The sequence below is a fragment of the Hordeum vulgare genome, chromosome 3H (genome assembly GCF_904849725.1).
Source record: "Hordeum vulgare subsp. vulgare chromosome 3H, MorexV3_pseudomolecules_assembly, whole genome shotgun sequence".
Lineage (NCBI taxonomy): Eukaryota > Viridiplantae > Streptophyta > Magnoliopsida > Poales > Poaceae > Hordeum > Hordeum vulgare.
In genome coordinates this window covers 513,075,718-513,091,825 of record NC_058520.1, presented here as the reverse complement: position 1 = coordinate 513,091,825, position 16,108 = coordinate 513,075,718, and the positions used below count along the sequence as shown (strand labels likewise).

At 45.5% G+C, this 16,108-nt stretch overlaps 3 protein-coding genes across 3 annotated transcripts; 1 reads left to right on the top strand and 2 right to left on the bottom strand.

The window, feature by feature from the left end:
* Window positions 1-1,336: 1,336 nt before the first annotated feature.
* On the bottom strand, window positions 1,337-3,696 carry LOC123440346. Its single transcript, XM_045116917.1, has one exon. It carries the CDS (start codon window positions 3,596-3,598, stop codon window positions 1,565-1,567), a length of 2,034 nt encoding a protein of 677 aa, XP_044972852.1. The 5' UTR covers window positions 3,599-3,696; the 3' UTR covers window positions 1,337-1,564.
* Window positions 3,697-13,008: 9,312 nt separating this feature from the next.
* LOC123444594 (pentatricopeptide repeat-containing protein At3g13160, mitochondrial-like) lies at window positions 13,009-14,806 on the bottom strand. Its single transcript, XM_045121373.1, has one exon. The coding sequence runs from the start codon at window positions 14,780-14,782 to the stop codon at window positions 13,346-13,348; it is 1,437 nt and encodes a 478-aa protein (XP_044977308.1). The 5' UTR covers window positions 14,783-14,806; the 3' UTR covers window positions 13,009-13,345.
* Window positions 14,807-15,001: 195 nt separating this feature from the next.
* LOC123440344 lies at window positions 15,002-15,865 on the top strand. Its single transcript, XM_045116916.1, has one exon. The coding sequence runs from the start codon at window positions 15,002-15,004 to the stop codon at window positions 15,713-15,715; it is 714 nt and encodes a 237-aa protein (XP_044972851.1). The 3' UTR covers window positions 15,716-15,865.
* The last annotated feature ends 243 nt before the right edge of the window (window positions 15,866-16,108 follow it).

Below are 16,108 nucleotides of genomic sequence, written 5' to 3'. Positions count from 1 at the left end.
AAAAGGAAACTATATGTCAGGATATACACGCACAAAGATGGTATGGCAGAAGAATAACCTAAAAACCTAAAGGGCTGCGACATATTGTGTATATGGCAGAAGAACAACTGAAAATCCTGATGGCATGGTATAAAAAACATGATGAAACAAAACTCAATTTGCTAAACCAATACAGTATGTTATTAAGGAAAACAATCTGTAAACCAACTCACAACCATATCAATGTCAAACAGAAAGCAACACTGTTTCTTAAAAGCATATGATAGTATTTAGTATTTACAATATCTATGCCGAGATATACTCCCTCAATCCAAAAATACTTGTCAAAGAAATGGATGTATCTATATGTATTTTAGTTTTAGATACGTCCATTTTTATCAATTTCTCCAACAAGTATTTCCGTACAGAGGGAGTATATAGTAACAAAGCTGAATAATTTAAGTCTTGGACAAATACGGGTTGAAGCAGAGTGTCATCGAAGGTGAAGTGAGAAGCTACAGCACAAGACTTCATGGCAAGGAAACAGGCTCAGAGGCAGAACAGGGAAGAACAATAATTTGGGTAACTGATTGAGCTACACATGAGAATGAGATGATCTAATGAGTGTAAATAAAAAATCCTTGCATGAACAAAATTGTACATATAGACAGTCCAGCTTCCACACATGAAGAAAAATCTGCACATAGACACAGCCCAGCATGGGCAAAAATCTACAGAGACAAGCAAAATCAGATCAATGCTTTCATGTGCGCATCCAACCTAAGATCCACAACAATATATGGTTATACACCTTGAATTTGATGTGTTTCCTCTGGAGCAATTCCTACAAAATTAAAGAATTCCACACCAAAACAAATGTAAATCCAGATCCGCCTCTCCTTGAACACCAAACCAAATCACCAGGGTTTGCTGTTCCACTTCCAAATAGTCCCTAATCCAGAGAGAGAAAAATGGACCTGCAGGTCTGGCAGAGTCATGGATGATAGGCACCCTGCCGGGTGGTGAGAACGCTCATCGGACCATAGTGGAGGTGAATGGTTTTATACATTTTGACTATCACCCAATGTTTCTGGTTGGGATTGACGTTGTACACGAGGATGCAAGCAAGCTCTGTAGCAAAGATACAAATATGAAGAGACTGCATGTTGACCTACTCATGATGTAAAAGTTACTTTCCAACCATTGCTATGGCAACACAGCACATCGACACCTCAGCAACAGAACAAATATTGCAAACCAGCTACAACACAGGTATAATTTAATAAAGAAACATAATGCTTAGAAATGTTGATTTGAATTTTGAACCTTGTCAGCAAGTGGTCCAGATATAAACCAATTAGAGAACCAATGCCCATCTTTATTGCTAAGAACACATAAGAGAATGACATGCAATGATAGAATGGTTATTTACCACCTTCTGTGTCTACAGTGAACTTCAAGCACTTTGGACATCTACAAGGTTCATCATTATATTGAATTCAGGGTATTTCACCATTCTTCAATACCAAGTGTCCATCTTCATTTGATATGCAAATCTCATTCACAGCCTGATGGCATGTCGAATTCAGGGCATTTCACCATTCTTCAATACCAAGTGTCCATCTTCATTTGAGAAGCAGATCTCAGTCACAGCCTGATGGTACTCTTTCTCGCTAATTTTTCTCTTTAGCAGCTTCAGAGTACAATCAATAACTTCCTGCTTCTTTACTGTTCCATTGGAAGCTCTACCACGGAAAAGCATAATGAGACAATTTCGCACGCTAGCCTTCTCCTCTGTCTTTTGAACATATAAATCATGGACAGGAACAGCAACAAGACGTATTGAAGCATCAAGCTCTTTACGAGAAAGTGATACACAAGTTTGTGCAGCATTTGACAGAGCTTGGAACCTTGCTTCATCTTTCTTGTTAGAGGCATATTTTACTGCCAAGTGCCTCAAGTCTCTAACAACGGCCGGAAAACTACGAACTTTATTGGCAGTGAAGACACTATCCAAGACAGAGCGCACATGGTTTTCACTTCCTTGAACGAGGCCATCCTTGGCCTTACCCATGACTGTATCAGGCCCTTTCACAGGAATGTTAGATCTGGCTGAATTCTTGGTTTTCCTCTGTTCAGTAGCGCTGCGTGTCTCTAGGGGATCAAGCATGGTTGCCGCGCGAACTGACCAAGCATTTTCTTGCTCCTTGACTATATGGGGATAACGTTTTATGAAGGATGAATCTGCTGCTACTATAAACTTGTAGTCTTGAAGCTTCTCCCTTCTTTTACCCAGCGGATTCAATATCATGTTCCTTGTCCGCTCATCTCTGATCAGTCTTTCTACATACTTCACAGGTATGGATTCCATTTTTGTAAACTCAAGCATAATTTGATCCCTTTTGGAAGCAAGTCCATCATCATACAACAAAGAACTTCTGCAGACCCATAAACCACGCACCAAATCAGCATAAACTGGAAGAATTTCCAGAACGTCTTCCTCCGAACAGTCTGGAGCAAGATGCATTAGAGCAACAAATTGACTCACTTGTGACACCTCAGTAAACCATTTCTTCAGGCGCTCTTCCAGTGGCAGTGAAAGCATCTCCCGGATCGCCTGGCATCTGTTAATATTCTTGCTGCCTGTCGGCCCTCCAGGACACAATGACACTGCATAATCCTGTGTGCTCATTGTGAAATCTATAGGTCTGCCCTCACTTGCTACCATCTCAGCATAGTACTTGCTTGCAACATCACTCCCAGCTGGTTCGTAAGTGAGAGAAATCCACGGCTCAGGTTCTTTAGGGGGGTCCTTGGAACCATCTGAGCGCTCTTTTCCCTTGACCGATGGAACAGCCTGGACACCAGTACCACCGCCATTTGTTTCCACCTGCTGCAAAGGCTGCCTAGCACGCGAAGCACCAGAAATCAGATGCGGCTTTGACGGCCGCAGCTGCATCACCGCATCAAGATGATTCAGATGAACCATGTTGCCTCGGAGAACCCCAACGGCAAAGTCAGATACATCAGCCGCCTCCGATGAGGACAGTGTCTGCGTTGTCAGCCTCAGAGACCCAGAAACCTCCGGGTCGTAATTGTCGCTCTGCGTATCGACCTCCAAGTCTACCTCAACCTTTGAGCTCCCTGGCTTCACGCGGACCTCCTTGCATACCTCACCGAGCTCGTACGGACGCCAGCATGGCCTCAGCGGGTACTGCATGATGTAGAGCTTGCTGTCCTTGTCGAAGGGCTTGGGCGTGAAGCAGACGTCGATCTCCCGCACCACGAAGTCCTCATCCTCAACATCCATGTCATCCGCGCCCTCGGCGGCGCCCACCCTGTCCGTCTCCATCGCGTCCACGCCACCCTCCGGCAGCGTGCCCGCCGCCGCGTCGTGGGGTTCACCCTCCACTGGCTTTGACTCGGGCTCCGGCTCTGGTTTGTGCTTGGGCTTGGGCTCCGGCTTGGCCTTCGGCTTTGGCTTCGGCTTGGGCTTGGGCTTGCCCTTGACCTTGGGTTGGAAGCGGACGGAGGGGGCGGCGGCGGCGGCGGCGGCGGAAGAGGCCGGGGCGTCTAGGGAGGCGAGGTCGGCCATGTCGATGTCGGCGTCTGTCGCCATGGCCGCCGCTGCTAGGGTTCCGCCGCCGAGGGGATTTGGGTTTTCTATTTCTCAGGAAAGAGTGCGGCAGCTTGGGAGAGAGACGAGCGACAGACAGGTCGCTCCGTCGCCGTTTATCGTGCGTTGCTTTGGGCTTTGGGCCTGCGGATGCACAAAATGGCAGGCCTGGACGGCATGCTGTATTTACGAACAACACAATTATTTTATTTTTTATTTTTCAAAAAAAGAGATATGCCTCCCCTGTTTTCATATACTCGTAAAAGTGTCCGTGCGATTGCACTGGGTTCGATTTTTGGATCATGAATTTTGTATTTGAACCCCCTCCCCTCATGTCCTCCGTTAACATGTAGTTAAACTTTGCACCGTCATTGAAGTGCAAGTAGATATGTAAACATATGACAAACCATTATAGCAACTAATTTAAAACAGTAAAACCGAACCTAAAGCAAGCCTTCTCAGCGATTTGCATTTTTCGCCGTTGGTTTTTGTGATTTAGACAATCTTAACCGTAAGATCTGTTGTCTATCCCGCCTGCATCGTACTTATATTTTTTTTGGCCCAAGTGTCCTAAAGGGCAGCTACTCCACAGGAAAAATATGAGCGTTCTAGTTATTTGGGCCTTTTTATCCAGCCCAACGAACTAACATGTTGGAGAGAAAGGCCGCCGAACGATTTGGTCATTTCCGAAGAAAAAAAAACATGCCCTTGACAGAGGCGACCCACGAGAGAGAACGGAAGGGGAAGGGGATCCGTCACTTCAAGACCTTGTGATTGCGTCGCCGCCGCCCCACTTTGCGTCGCCTCTTCTTGCACCTCCCTTCCCTCCATGTCTCCATCCCTTCTATCCTTCTTGACTTCACTGCAGTGGCCACCACTCCACACCTAAGGCTCTGTTTGGTACTGATGTTTTTAACACCCAATAGGCTTGGGGATTGGAGGGGATTTGATGATCCCCTCCCCTCCACCAAATCCCCTCAATTCCCCACTAATCCCCCACCCCAGGTCTTGTTTGGTACTAGAGTTTTTTAGTTTCCTGTGTTGATACAACAACATAGCATAAGTTGCAATAGTTGTCCTACATTGTAATAAGATGAAAAATAAAAATCAAATCTTTTAACAATCCGGTCAGCTGTGCCAACGGCAACAACAAAGCACAAATCAGAACGACACAACAAACACAAAGATAATTGGATAATCAAAATGAAAATGTGATCTTTTCGGATCATCACATCAACAACTTAATTTTGCATGACTTAGAATCACTATCTCATCATAGCAACAATAGTCTCACAGTCATGACACATTTTTGCAAAAGTATAATGCAATCATTATGAAAGAACCCCACGGTGTTTCCTCTAAACAAAACTTCAAAGTGCCTTTCTTCTGAATCATTTTCGCTTAGCACTCTCTTCCGCTCTAGTAAATGCAATAGTGAGCACATCAACGGCCCAATCCTTGGCATCCTCCTGCAAGACAGAGATGTCAAGAGTAAATGTCTACCACAACCACTCAAATCATGCAGAATATAACCAGATAACTAATGAGGACACGAGGTAAACCAAACATGTGTATGGTCTCTAACAAAATGTGGTCAGATTGAAAAGAGAAGCTTATTAGCATAAGATACACTTTTGCTGAGATCAATCAAAGAGAGATGCCACTTTTAGTAATTAATCTGGTACAATATATCCATAGAGAATGAAACCTGCTACACACAGATCTATGTAAATCATTATATAACAGAATTATGTAAACCTGCTACAGACATATCTATGTAAACCATTAAACAACAGAATTATGTAAACCTGCTAGACAGATCTACTTGCCATACAAGCGAACGACCACATATCAGCGGAATAAGAATACCCAGAACCGATGTGGGTCACTCCCACTATAAACCAAGGCCCAGGTACCTACAAAACAGCAACATAATTGAGAAAGCATGTGTCGACATGTAAATATGTAGCATCTTCTCTGATTAAAAAAACAAATTCACAGATTTTTCAGCTACCCAGCTCCCATAATTTCCTGACTTGATGAACAACAGTTAATGTTTGGCTCCATCTTAAGTAATTGTATTTGCTGATGTTCTGGAGCAACAGTTAATTTTCTGTAGGTTCCTCACATTGATCAGGTGACTATTAGTATTACGGAATGTGGATCAGAGTTTCTGGTAAATAAGTATTTACATGAGTTACTATGCAAATTGTCCAAAATTTGAACTGCTAATATGAAGCCAAAGAAATGAGTTTGAGCTGTACAGTTACAGCAAACAAGAACAAGTGTGACTGTAATATGAGCTGTGAATGTACAGAAGAGAATAGATAACTATAGTAGTGTTAGTTTGCTCTGTCTGTCAGAGGTTTGTCGCTGGCAAGCAACCAAAAAATATGTGAAAGCGAGGGGGCACACGCTTAAGCTCCACGCAGGAGGTGTGATCCCTGGAAAACCAAACATTCAGAGAGAAAGAAATGTACTACTAGTATTAGTATTGAACATTTTCCTGGCTGAGTCAACTGTCAGAGAGGATAACCATCACGATGGAGAAATTAATACTCCTAGTTGCGATATAACAACAACCCAATTGTGGGATGCCTGCCTCATACGTACCTAACATCAGTTTCTTCACTACAGAACCAACTTACAGGTGTTCATCTTGATCACAAGCCACTGCCAAACACAAAAGGCAGAGGAGCTCACAGAACCAACACGAGTAAGCTCATATTACAGTCACAGCATCCTCCTACCGTTGATTGATCTCAGTATATCCATAACCTCACACGTACCTTTGCCTTGCTTTTAACTAGTTCATATTAAAGCATAGAATGTACGCAAAACTATACCTCTCCCTTGCTTTTAACTAGTGTAAAACCATTTAGTTTCGGGATAAACAAGAACATCAGCAAATATAATTACTTAAATTGTTTGCCATAATGCTATCGCATTGTCCGTCTTCTTTGTTTTGGTTATGTACAAACTGTGAGTTACTGAAACTTGATTTAGTCTCATCAGCTAGAAGATTGAAAATAACTCGGGACGCTATAATGGTTGAAATAACTAGGAATTGGAACCTGGGCTTTGATCCAAACACTATCATATCCAATCAGTCAATGCCAAAATCAAGCAACACTATCATAGCAAGAATCAAATGAGATGGAACCGGCGAACCCTAGAAAAGGGGGAGGAGAGGGGAGGGATGAGATGGAACCAGCCCTTACCGGCGAAGACGCCAGGTTACCGGAGCAATGAGTTCTGGCGTCGGAGGCGACAGGGGCTGAGGAGGCAGGACCGACGGACAGGGGTTGACGAGGCCTGGACGGAGCCGGCGAACGGCGGACAGAGGGTGGAGGGCCGACGATGGAGAGCAGAGGGCCGACGACGGAGAACGGAGGACGACGAAGAGCGGAGGGCGGACGGTGGAGAGGGGCGAAGGGGCGACGGCGGAGGGGGCAGGCGGCGGGGGTGACGGTGGAGAGGTGCGAAGGGGCGACGGCGGAGGGAGGAAATTCGCGAGGGGCAGCTCGCGTCTGCTCGTGCACGGGTATCAAGGATTTCAGCGTGTAAATTTGGGGATGGGCCGGTCCAATACCGGAGTAACGAACGGGCTGTCGGGAATCTCAGGGATTTTTTTACCGGGCCTGTAAAATACTCTAGATAAGGTCCAAATACCTGGGTACCGAACGAGGCGTAAGGGTGTCCCCTTGTGTCAGTGGGTGTCACGCCGGAGCGCCCAATTCGTCGCTCGTGGTTCGCGCGCGTCTGGAGCCGTCGTGCAGGCCGTTGGCTGCCGCGTCCGCGTCGGGCTCGAGGGAGCCGCCACTCCATAGATGCGTGACATGGCCGCGGCCAGCTACCCGTCCTGATGACTGCGTGTGAGCCGGGATTAGCGGCCTCGGTACAAAAAAATGGACTCCTGGGACGGCGACATCCCTACGTGTTAGGATTCTTCTGCCTGGTATTCTCCATGGTTTTTGTTCATGACTCTGCTGCCGTGTTCTGTCTCGAGGGTACCGTCGACAGAAAATTATTTTCCTATTCATCTTTTTGTTCTTTTGTAATTTCTAAGATGAAGAACTATGGCCGATGGAGTTTTGGCTCCTACTTGTAGTACACGATTGATTTTTTCCTCGCGTGAATCTGTCACTGCATTAGATGAGAAAAACAAATCATTTGTTAGATCATAGAAACTGTGACTTCTTATGTTCAGTTTCCTGATCTGATTTGGTTATCCAGGATGGTTGTTTGTGCGAAGCCAAGCCTTTCAATAATGATATTGATAGATTTACTTGAAATTAGTTTGTTTGTTCTGGATAAAATATTTGATGGTACATGAATCCATTTTTCCTTCTGAATGGCTAACCACAAACTCATATTTCGCATTTGCAGCCAGATGGCTCACACCTTGCAAAATATGTGTGTGGTATGCTGGATCATCTTTATCATGGAAGGTCTGAAAAATTGGCACCCATATGCAAATTTATGTTTTAGATGCTACAACATGTGCTTCACTACTTCATAAGTATATTCAACTGTAGTTTCAAGGTCAATTCTGCAACTCTGTGTCCAGCAAGGAAGGGAGTTGCCTCTCATAGAACATTCTGATATAAACGTGGAGACCTACCATGTATATATTGTACGTATATATAGGGAGACAATGATCGTTGAACTCCTCCAATTCTTAACTTCTGCACTGATGTTTGAAAGCAAGGATAAATGACCCATGAGTCAATCCTGCAAGATTATGTTGGAAGGATAACACTTTGTGCAGGACGTGTAGTAGCTGAAATCCATAACCAGCCTGCCGATTCTATTGAAGGGCATCGGCCAAGCACGGTAAGTCTGTAACCACCGTAAATTCATTCAGCTCGATACTCAGACCTTCAGGCTGTCAGTCTATCTGCATAGACAGGTTTCCATTTTCACCTTTTTCATGTTTTACTGTATGAACAAACTTTCTTCAAATAAATATAAAGTAGTTCCATTTTGTTCTCTAACCGGTGTTTATGAATAAATATATACTTGCTTCCATATTTTCATCGACTTTTGTTTACGTTCCCCATCTTGATTATATATGAATTCTTATTGGTTGTCCTCATTTTCATATGTTTTTACTCCCATTTTTTGAAATAACTTTGATATATTGGCCAGATGTACGGTGAATTAGGAGTGAGCTACAAGACAATTAATATCGTGAGAAGAGTTGTATGCCCAGGTGCAATTCCTTGTACAATCTCTCTTTGTCAGGCTTCAATGTAGAATTTTCTTCTAGGCTAACACCAATGTCATTAATGATTTAGTTTGTTTAGATAATAGTTTATCCAAAAATTTAGAATCATTTGTACCATCTAATTTAATTTATGTCTCCTCAACATTTCTGTTTCTAAATGTCATGATGTGAGCCTTTGTGAGAGTAATTTTAGGAACCAAAGGTGGTCATGATCAATCAAAAAACATGTATCCATGAACCATCAAGCACAACTCGAACAAGTAAATCTATTAGGTCTAAGACAACAACTCAACAAACCTTTATTGCAAATCAGTCATATTCCTCTCTTCAATTCCATGTCATTATTTTGAAAAATGGAGACAAGAAGTAGCTACAAAAAGCACCATACTTCAAAGCATTGTAAACAAATGTATATGAATTACTTTATATGCCTAACAATTAAGAGCCAAAATAGACGGGCGCAGCAACGCGCGCCATCAATGATCTAGTTTAGGACAGTAAAACTGAGCCTAAAGCTCTCTCTCTCTCTCAGCGATTTGCATTTCCGGCCGTCCATTTTTACGATCTGAACGTTTTAGCCATCAGATCTCCTCTCCTAAGGGGCGATTTGCATTTCCGGCCGTCCACTTTTACGATCTGAACATTTTTAGCCATCAGATCTCGTGTCCTAAGGGGCTGCTACTCCGAAAGAAAAAACTGAGCCCTTGTGATCCCTACCGGTGATTTTTGTATGCCAATCCGATTCTTTCTCAGTGAAGCCATCCTCGTCCAACTCATTCATCGGGCCTTCATCATCGGAGTCATCCACACAAGCACGCTGATACACAATGTGAGGATCCATGTCATCATGCCTTACTTGAGCCTCCAGGTCACCAACAATGTTGTGGTGCCTCTCATACTCTTCGTCGGAGTCATGACCATCATCTTTGATCAGTGCACTACCTCCGAACTCATATTGGGATACTCATTGGCTTCCACTTCAACTTTATGCTCAACAATAGGTGGCACACTACTATATGGGCTCAAATCATCTACTAAGGGTTGGTTCAAGTCAACATGAAAAAGAGGAGCCTTGACCACCATACTAGCAAACACTTCGAGTGACTTGACTACCGAGGATGCAACCGCCTCCTTGTATGCAACCCAATGCAAATTGGACTTGATAGGCATTGTCTTCATTCGACACTTGTGTACCGACCCAACATCATATCTTGCTAATAATTCTACTTGGTCACTTGGATCGACCCACTTCAATCTTATCCGCGTTTCTGCCACAACCTCTTCATAAGTAGGACTCTCAAGAAATGTCCACACTTCCTCATACTTGTCAACAATATCAACATTCATGAATGTCTCTTTGTCAACATAATGAATATTCACAATCTTGTCCTTCTAAAAAAGGGAACAAAATTACCAATGCTAAGTATAGCACATTCGTAACAAAATAACTAAGAAACATCTATGTCAATCCAAATTAAGCATTACCCAAACCCTAACCCTAACCCTAAATCTTAACAATAAGCATAATCCAACCAATACAATGTAACATAATTGGAACAACTATACTCATTAGTAGATAAACTAAGAACATCTATACTCATTATTGGAACAACTATACTCATTATTAGGGCTAGAAACACATGAGCAAAAAACCATCCAAATAGACAATTCTAACCAATAAAAATTTGTGAGATGAAGGAGATAACCTCAAGCAACGGAAATGATACCGGATCCACGGACCAAACCGATCCTTTTGAAAGGATTTGAGAGGGGAGAAGTGGGGGAAAAGGGGTTGCAGCTCGGGAGATAAGAGAGTGATGGAAGAAGAGAGTGAGTGGTGAGTGGAGGGTGCCCCCTAATAAATATGTCAGACAGAAACGCCATGGCCCATGGGACTGGCGTGTCGGTGGTGGCCGGCAACGCCAAAATAGAGCGGCGTTTTATAGTGGGGCAGCAATGCCGCCATGGCCCATGGCGTTGCAGCTGTAAGTGAAAACGCCAGAGATGATGACGTTGCAAGGAAGAAGAAACGCCACACAAGACTGGCGTGTCGGTGGTGGTCGGCAACGCCAAAATAGAGCGGCGTTTTATAATGGGGCAACAATGCCACGGCTTGTGGCGTTTTAAAAAGGGTTATATCGTGATTTTTTTTCAAACCAGATTCATTTTGTGCTGATGTTTGCTACGAAGGCCAGAACCGTGTTTTTGGCCTCCATTGGCTTGTAAACTGCACCCCCCTCAGATGTTCATTAACATGCATGCCAGAACAACAGTGTAGCTGTTCAGCACTGCACTAAGCAAGAGAAAACCCAAGGGTTCCTGCATGCAGATATGCAATCAACCTACCAGATGACAGTTTATCTAAAGAAAACCGTACCATATGACCAATAAATCGCCTTATCAATTTTCAGAAATGAAAACTGGGGGGAGACCCTTTATTTGAAAAATGGTAATACGAGAGCAATGAGCTCACAGAATAAACCAGGGAACAAGGTACAGTTTATATATGACACCAATTAGAAATGATTAACTATCAAAGATAACAAACTGTAAGAGCAGAAGAGCAGTACATCAGGAAACTGACCAATAAATGGCCTTAATGTTCGATATGCTCTCATAGCTTCAGTAAGAAGCAAGCTTTGTACATCAACATCAGGAAACTGACCTGCGGAAGGCCTGAATAACAAGGCGGCTGATATGTTCTCATAGTGTCTTCCATTGTTGATAAAGCCAGATGACAAAAATGAAAAATGAACATAGCCTGCGCTCCAGGAGTTTCAGGGGACAAAGATACGCCTCATTAGGGATCAGAGGAATGGTGGAAATACTTCCATTGCTCGTATAGAAAGAGAGGTGCGACTGCCAAATAGTTTGTCTAATAAGGATGATCATCCACCTGGACAGCACACAGAAAGTAAGAATCTGCTACCAGATATGCGAAGCTTGATCATCCACCTGAACAGCACACAGAAAGTAACAATCTGCTGCCAGATATGCTAAGCTTGACACGAGCAAATGGACAGCACAGTAACGAGCACTGGTCGGTCAATAAGGTGCCGCATCGACCAGTCAAACCACCAAGGCTTAAACCTGGGGTGGCTCACTACCTCTAATTAGATGAAATGCACAAAGAGTAACATTGGCGGAGTTGTACAGGTAATACTTACTCCCTCTATATTCCTTTACAGAGGGAGTACTTCATACATGAGTCTAGTCCTAACATTTGACAACACTGGTGTATTTTGATATAACCACAAAACAATTATTTAGTTGACTAGTACATACTTAATTTCATAGTTTGAACTCTCGGAAGAATTTTGATGGTAGTCTCAAAGCCTAGCGGTATCATACTGAAGCCAATTTCCTAACAATTAAAGGAGGTCGGCTCCTACCATCTTCTTAGGAAGCAAGAATCTGAACTGTGACAAATCACTAGTTCACCTACTATCCTAATTCATACATTTCTTCCTTGTTTGGTTTACAACTCTACTACCTCATAATAGCACTTCTGGTCCGCTCCTACCATCTTCTTAGGAAGCAAGAATCTGAATTGTGAGAAATCATTAGTTCACCTACTATCCCTTTTTTTTTTTTGACAGAAAGACTGTAAGGGAGGCCCCTAAAGTACAATTGGTGCAACAAACCCAAATTGCAAGTAACATGCCTTGAACCTGGGTGGGTGGAAAGTCATCAACCCCTTTCCACCACTAGGCAATGCCTTAGTCTGCTTCACCTACTATCCTAATTCATACAGTTCTTCCTTGTTTGGTTTACAACTCTACTAACTCATTATATGATCAAATATGAACATCGGTCAAAAAAAGGAAAAGACTCCTTCCGATTCATAATAGTTGTGCTCGAATGGATGTATCTAGCACTGAAATACGTCTAGATACATCCATTTCAGCGACAACTAATATGGATCCGAGGGGAGTACATGACGATGCAACGAATCCATTCTGGAATGGAGCTACAACTATTCACCTCTAGTTTGGCAAACTAGTAACCTGACAAACTACTATCGAAGCTGATCATTGATCAAAGGCCTTTTAACTTCATGTATGTCATAACATTTGCATTGTCCATGCTTCAAAGAGAAATAATAAAATAAACAATAAGAATCGAAAAAAGTGGGAGGTATGTGTTTATCTTCATCGCAGAGCTAACAGTTGAATCATCAATGTCCAGAAAGTACAAGTACCCATAAAGTAAACAACTTTTGGAGGATGTTTCCAAACACAAATATTAGATCCATACAGATAAATTGATGCAACGAGGAAAATCAGCACAAGCAAGTCATTGCAGATAAGAATAAAGACTTCTGTGGATCTCTTCTAAAACGAATAGAAAGATTTTCAATAAGTATCACAGCACAGGGCAAGCTTAACTAATACCTTATTAAACTAGTTTAACCACTACTTTAACTTGCACTTTTTGTTCTATCATGCTAACAGAGGAACTGAGTAAAACAGGCCATGGTGAAATTTGGCATGCATCAGTAAAAGCCTGACCTACGAATTTTATTTTTCAGTCTCATGCTCCACTTCACACTCCTCTTCTTCTGATATTGCTTCTTCCTCATCAGTTTCAGCTCTTAATTCACTGTCTTTTGTCCTATCAGGCATCCTCAAACCCTTTCGGGGGTAGTACTTCTTCCGCCCGAGCACAACAATCTTGGCAGCCTCCTCCACCCTTGATACATCTACCAAAGCATTCACTACATCCTGCAGCACACCACACTCCACTCTAAGGTTCCTTTTATCACTAAAGATTTTATAACAGTACGTCAATGCACAATCCAGCTCTCCAGCCTGCAGAAGCTGTGGCAGGAGAGTCTCATATGTTCCCTTATTTGGGGTGCACTCATTTTTTACCAAATCATCATACAGCTTCTTGGCCTCCTGTAACCTCCCGGCTTTGCAATATCCTCGAATCAACTCATTGTAGGATACTGTATCAGGTTTTGGTCCGTCCTTCTCCAACCTCTCAAGCACAGCAGCTGCATCATCAATCCTCCCTTCTGCAACCAAACCCCGCAGCTTGGCATTGTAGCACTTGGCGTCTGGCTCTAAATTCCTCTCCTTGATCATCTCCCATACTGTCTCTGCTTCATGCACGCGGCCATTGTTGCAAAACCCATTCAATAGCGTGTTGAAGGTAATAATGTCAGGTGGAATACCGTGCTTCTCCATGAGATGGACAGCGTCGAGAGCAGCTGAGATGTCGGGCTTCTGGCACAATGCGTGGATGAGTACGTTGTAAGAGTATACGGTGGGAACAATCGAGGGGTGGGTGGCTGGGATCTCCTGGAATGCAGCAGTGAGCCCGTCAAAATCTCCGGCATCGGCGTACGCGGAAAGAACGGAGTTGAAGGTCATGGTGGATTTATGCTGCGCTGGAAGCTTATGGAAGGTTGCGGCCGCGTGGGATGGCATGGAGGCACGGCCGTAGAGGCGGATGAGGCGCGCGGCGAATCCCTCGGCTGAGGTCTCGAGGAAGGGCATCTGCGCTTCGATGATGGCCTCGATGCCGTCTTGGCGGCCGAGGGAATTGAGCCGGCTCACCGCCACCTCGAACACGCGGTGCCGGTCGCGGAAGCGCGACGACACGGTTGACGCTTGGACGAAGTCAGAGACCAGCTTATCAGGGTCGCGCTGCCGGATGAGGGCCTTGAGGATGATGCCAAGGGGCTTCGGGAGCTTGTGCTTGGCGTTGGACTCAGCTTTGGCGGCGGGCTGTGCGCCGACGGGCTTCGGGGGCTTCTCGTCCGCGATGGAGCCGGCATCGGCGGCGGGCGGTTTCGGCGTCGGCGTCGGCGTCGGCGCGCGTTTGGTCTTGGGACTGCGCTTGGGTGGGCTTATGACTGGCGAGGAGGAGGAGAAGATACGGGAGAGGCTGTTCGCCCGGGTGGAGGCGGCGGTAGCGGCGGCGGCGGCAGCGGCGGCGGGGGTGGTCATGTGAAGGCGGCGTACGGTGGGGGTTTGGGGCGAGAGGAGTGGGGAATAGGCAAAGGAGGGTTTTGCCGGCTCATCGATACACCTGCTTTCTTAACTAGGCCGTAAAAATGTTAGCCCAGCCCAGCCCAGCCCAACACGACGAAGAAAGCCTCGGACGCACATACCGGTCCATTACCCGGAGCCCGGAGGTGGCGCTGGCTCCACCGACCCGCGCCGGCAATGGACAGGCACGTCCGGCGGCTGCTGAACCGCGTGGCGATCGCCCTGGCGGCCGTGGCCACCGCCGCCCTGCTGCACCTGTTCCGCTCCCCGTCCGCCTCCTGCTTCGGCGGCTCGCTCGCCCATTCCTCCCTCTCGCTGTCGACGGCGCCCTTGCCCCGCACCTCCTGCGACGCCGCGTCCCGCCGCGTGGTGGACCCCGACACCCGCCTGGCCAAGCTCCGGTCCTCCCCGCGCTGGAAGCGGCACAACGCGGCCCTCTCCGCGTCCGTCATCGATCCGCTCCGCCGGCTGCGCCTCCTCGGTAGGTCCTCCCGAGTTCTCTGCCTCGCCGCCGGAGCGGGGCAAGCGGTCGACGCGCTCCGCGTGGCCGGCGTGGGGGACGTCACCGGCGTTGATCTCGTTGACTTCCCTCCCCTCGTCCGCCGTGCGGACCCGCACAACCTCCCGTTCTTCGACGACGCCTTCGACCTCGTCCTCTCCAGCGACCCGGCGGCCTTCACCGGCGCGCTCTTCCCGTCCAGGTTCGCGTCTGAGATCGAGCGCACCGTCCGCCGTGGCGGCGCGATCGCGGTTGCTGTCGACCGGCGCGTCGACCTGAACGTCGTCGCCTCCATCTTCAGAAAGTCACGCCTCGTCGATGTGAGGAATGCTACCTTTGATGTCTCCGCGACCAGCATAGTAATCCTCAGCGCCAACTCGGAGCGCCATTGATTCCATTTGTTTCTTTTGGACAATATTTAGGTTCGATATCAAAGAGAAGATTACTTTGGCTAATAAGAAGAAAATTGGTTATTTGCCATTTTCAATACATGATTTCGCAAAATTGCCACTTTCAACGTTGGCTTTGCAAAATTGTCACTCTGATCGTTGGCTCCTTGATTACCATACCACTTCCCTCCTTTTAGTGATTTTTTTTTATTTTTTTACATTTATAAACACAGGAAAATACCAAACTATCCCTGATTATATGTTCACGTATGAGATCTCCGAATTGATACAACGCGCATCTGCTACCCAGAATACGTGTATGCTGGCGCCACCAATCGCCTATATGCAGCGGCCGCCGATCTCTTCAACATCGTGCGCCGCCGATCTCGTCAACGT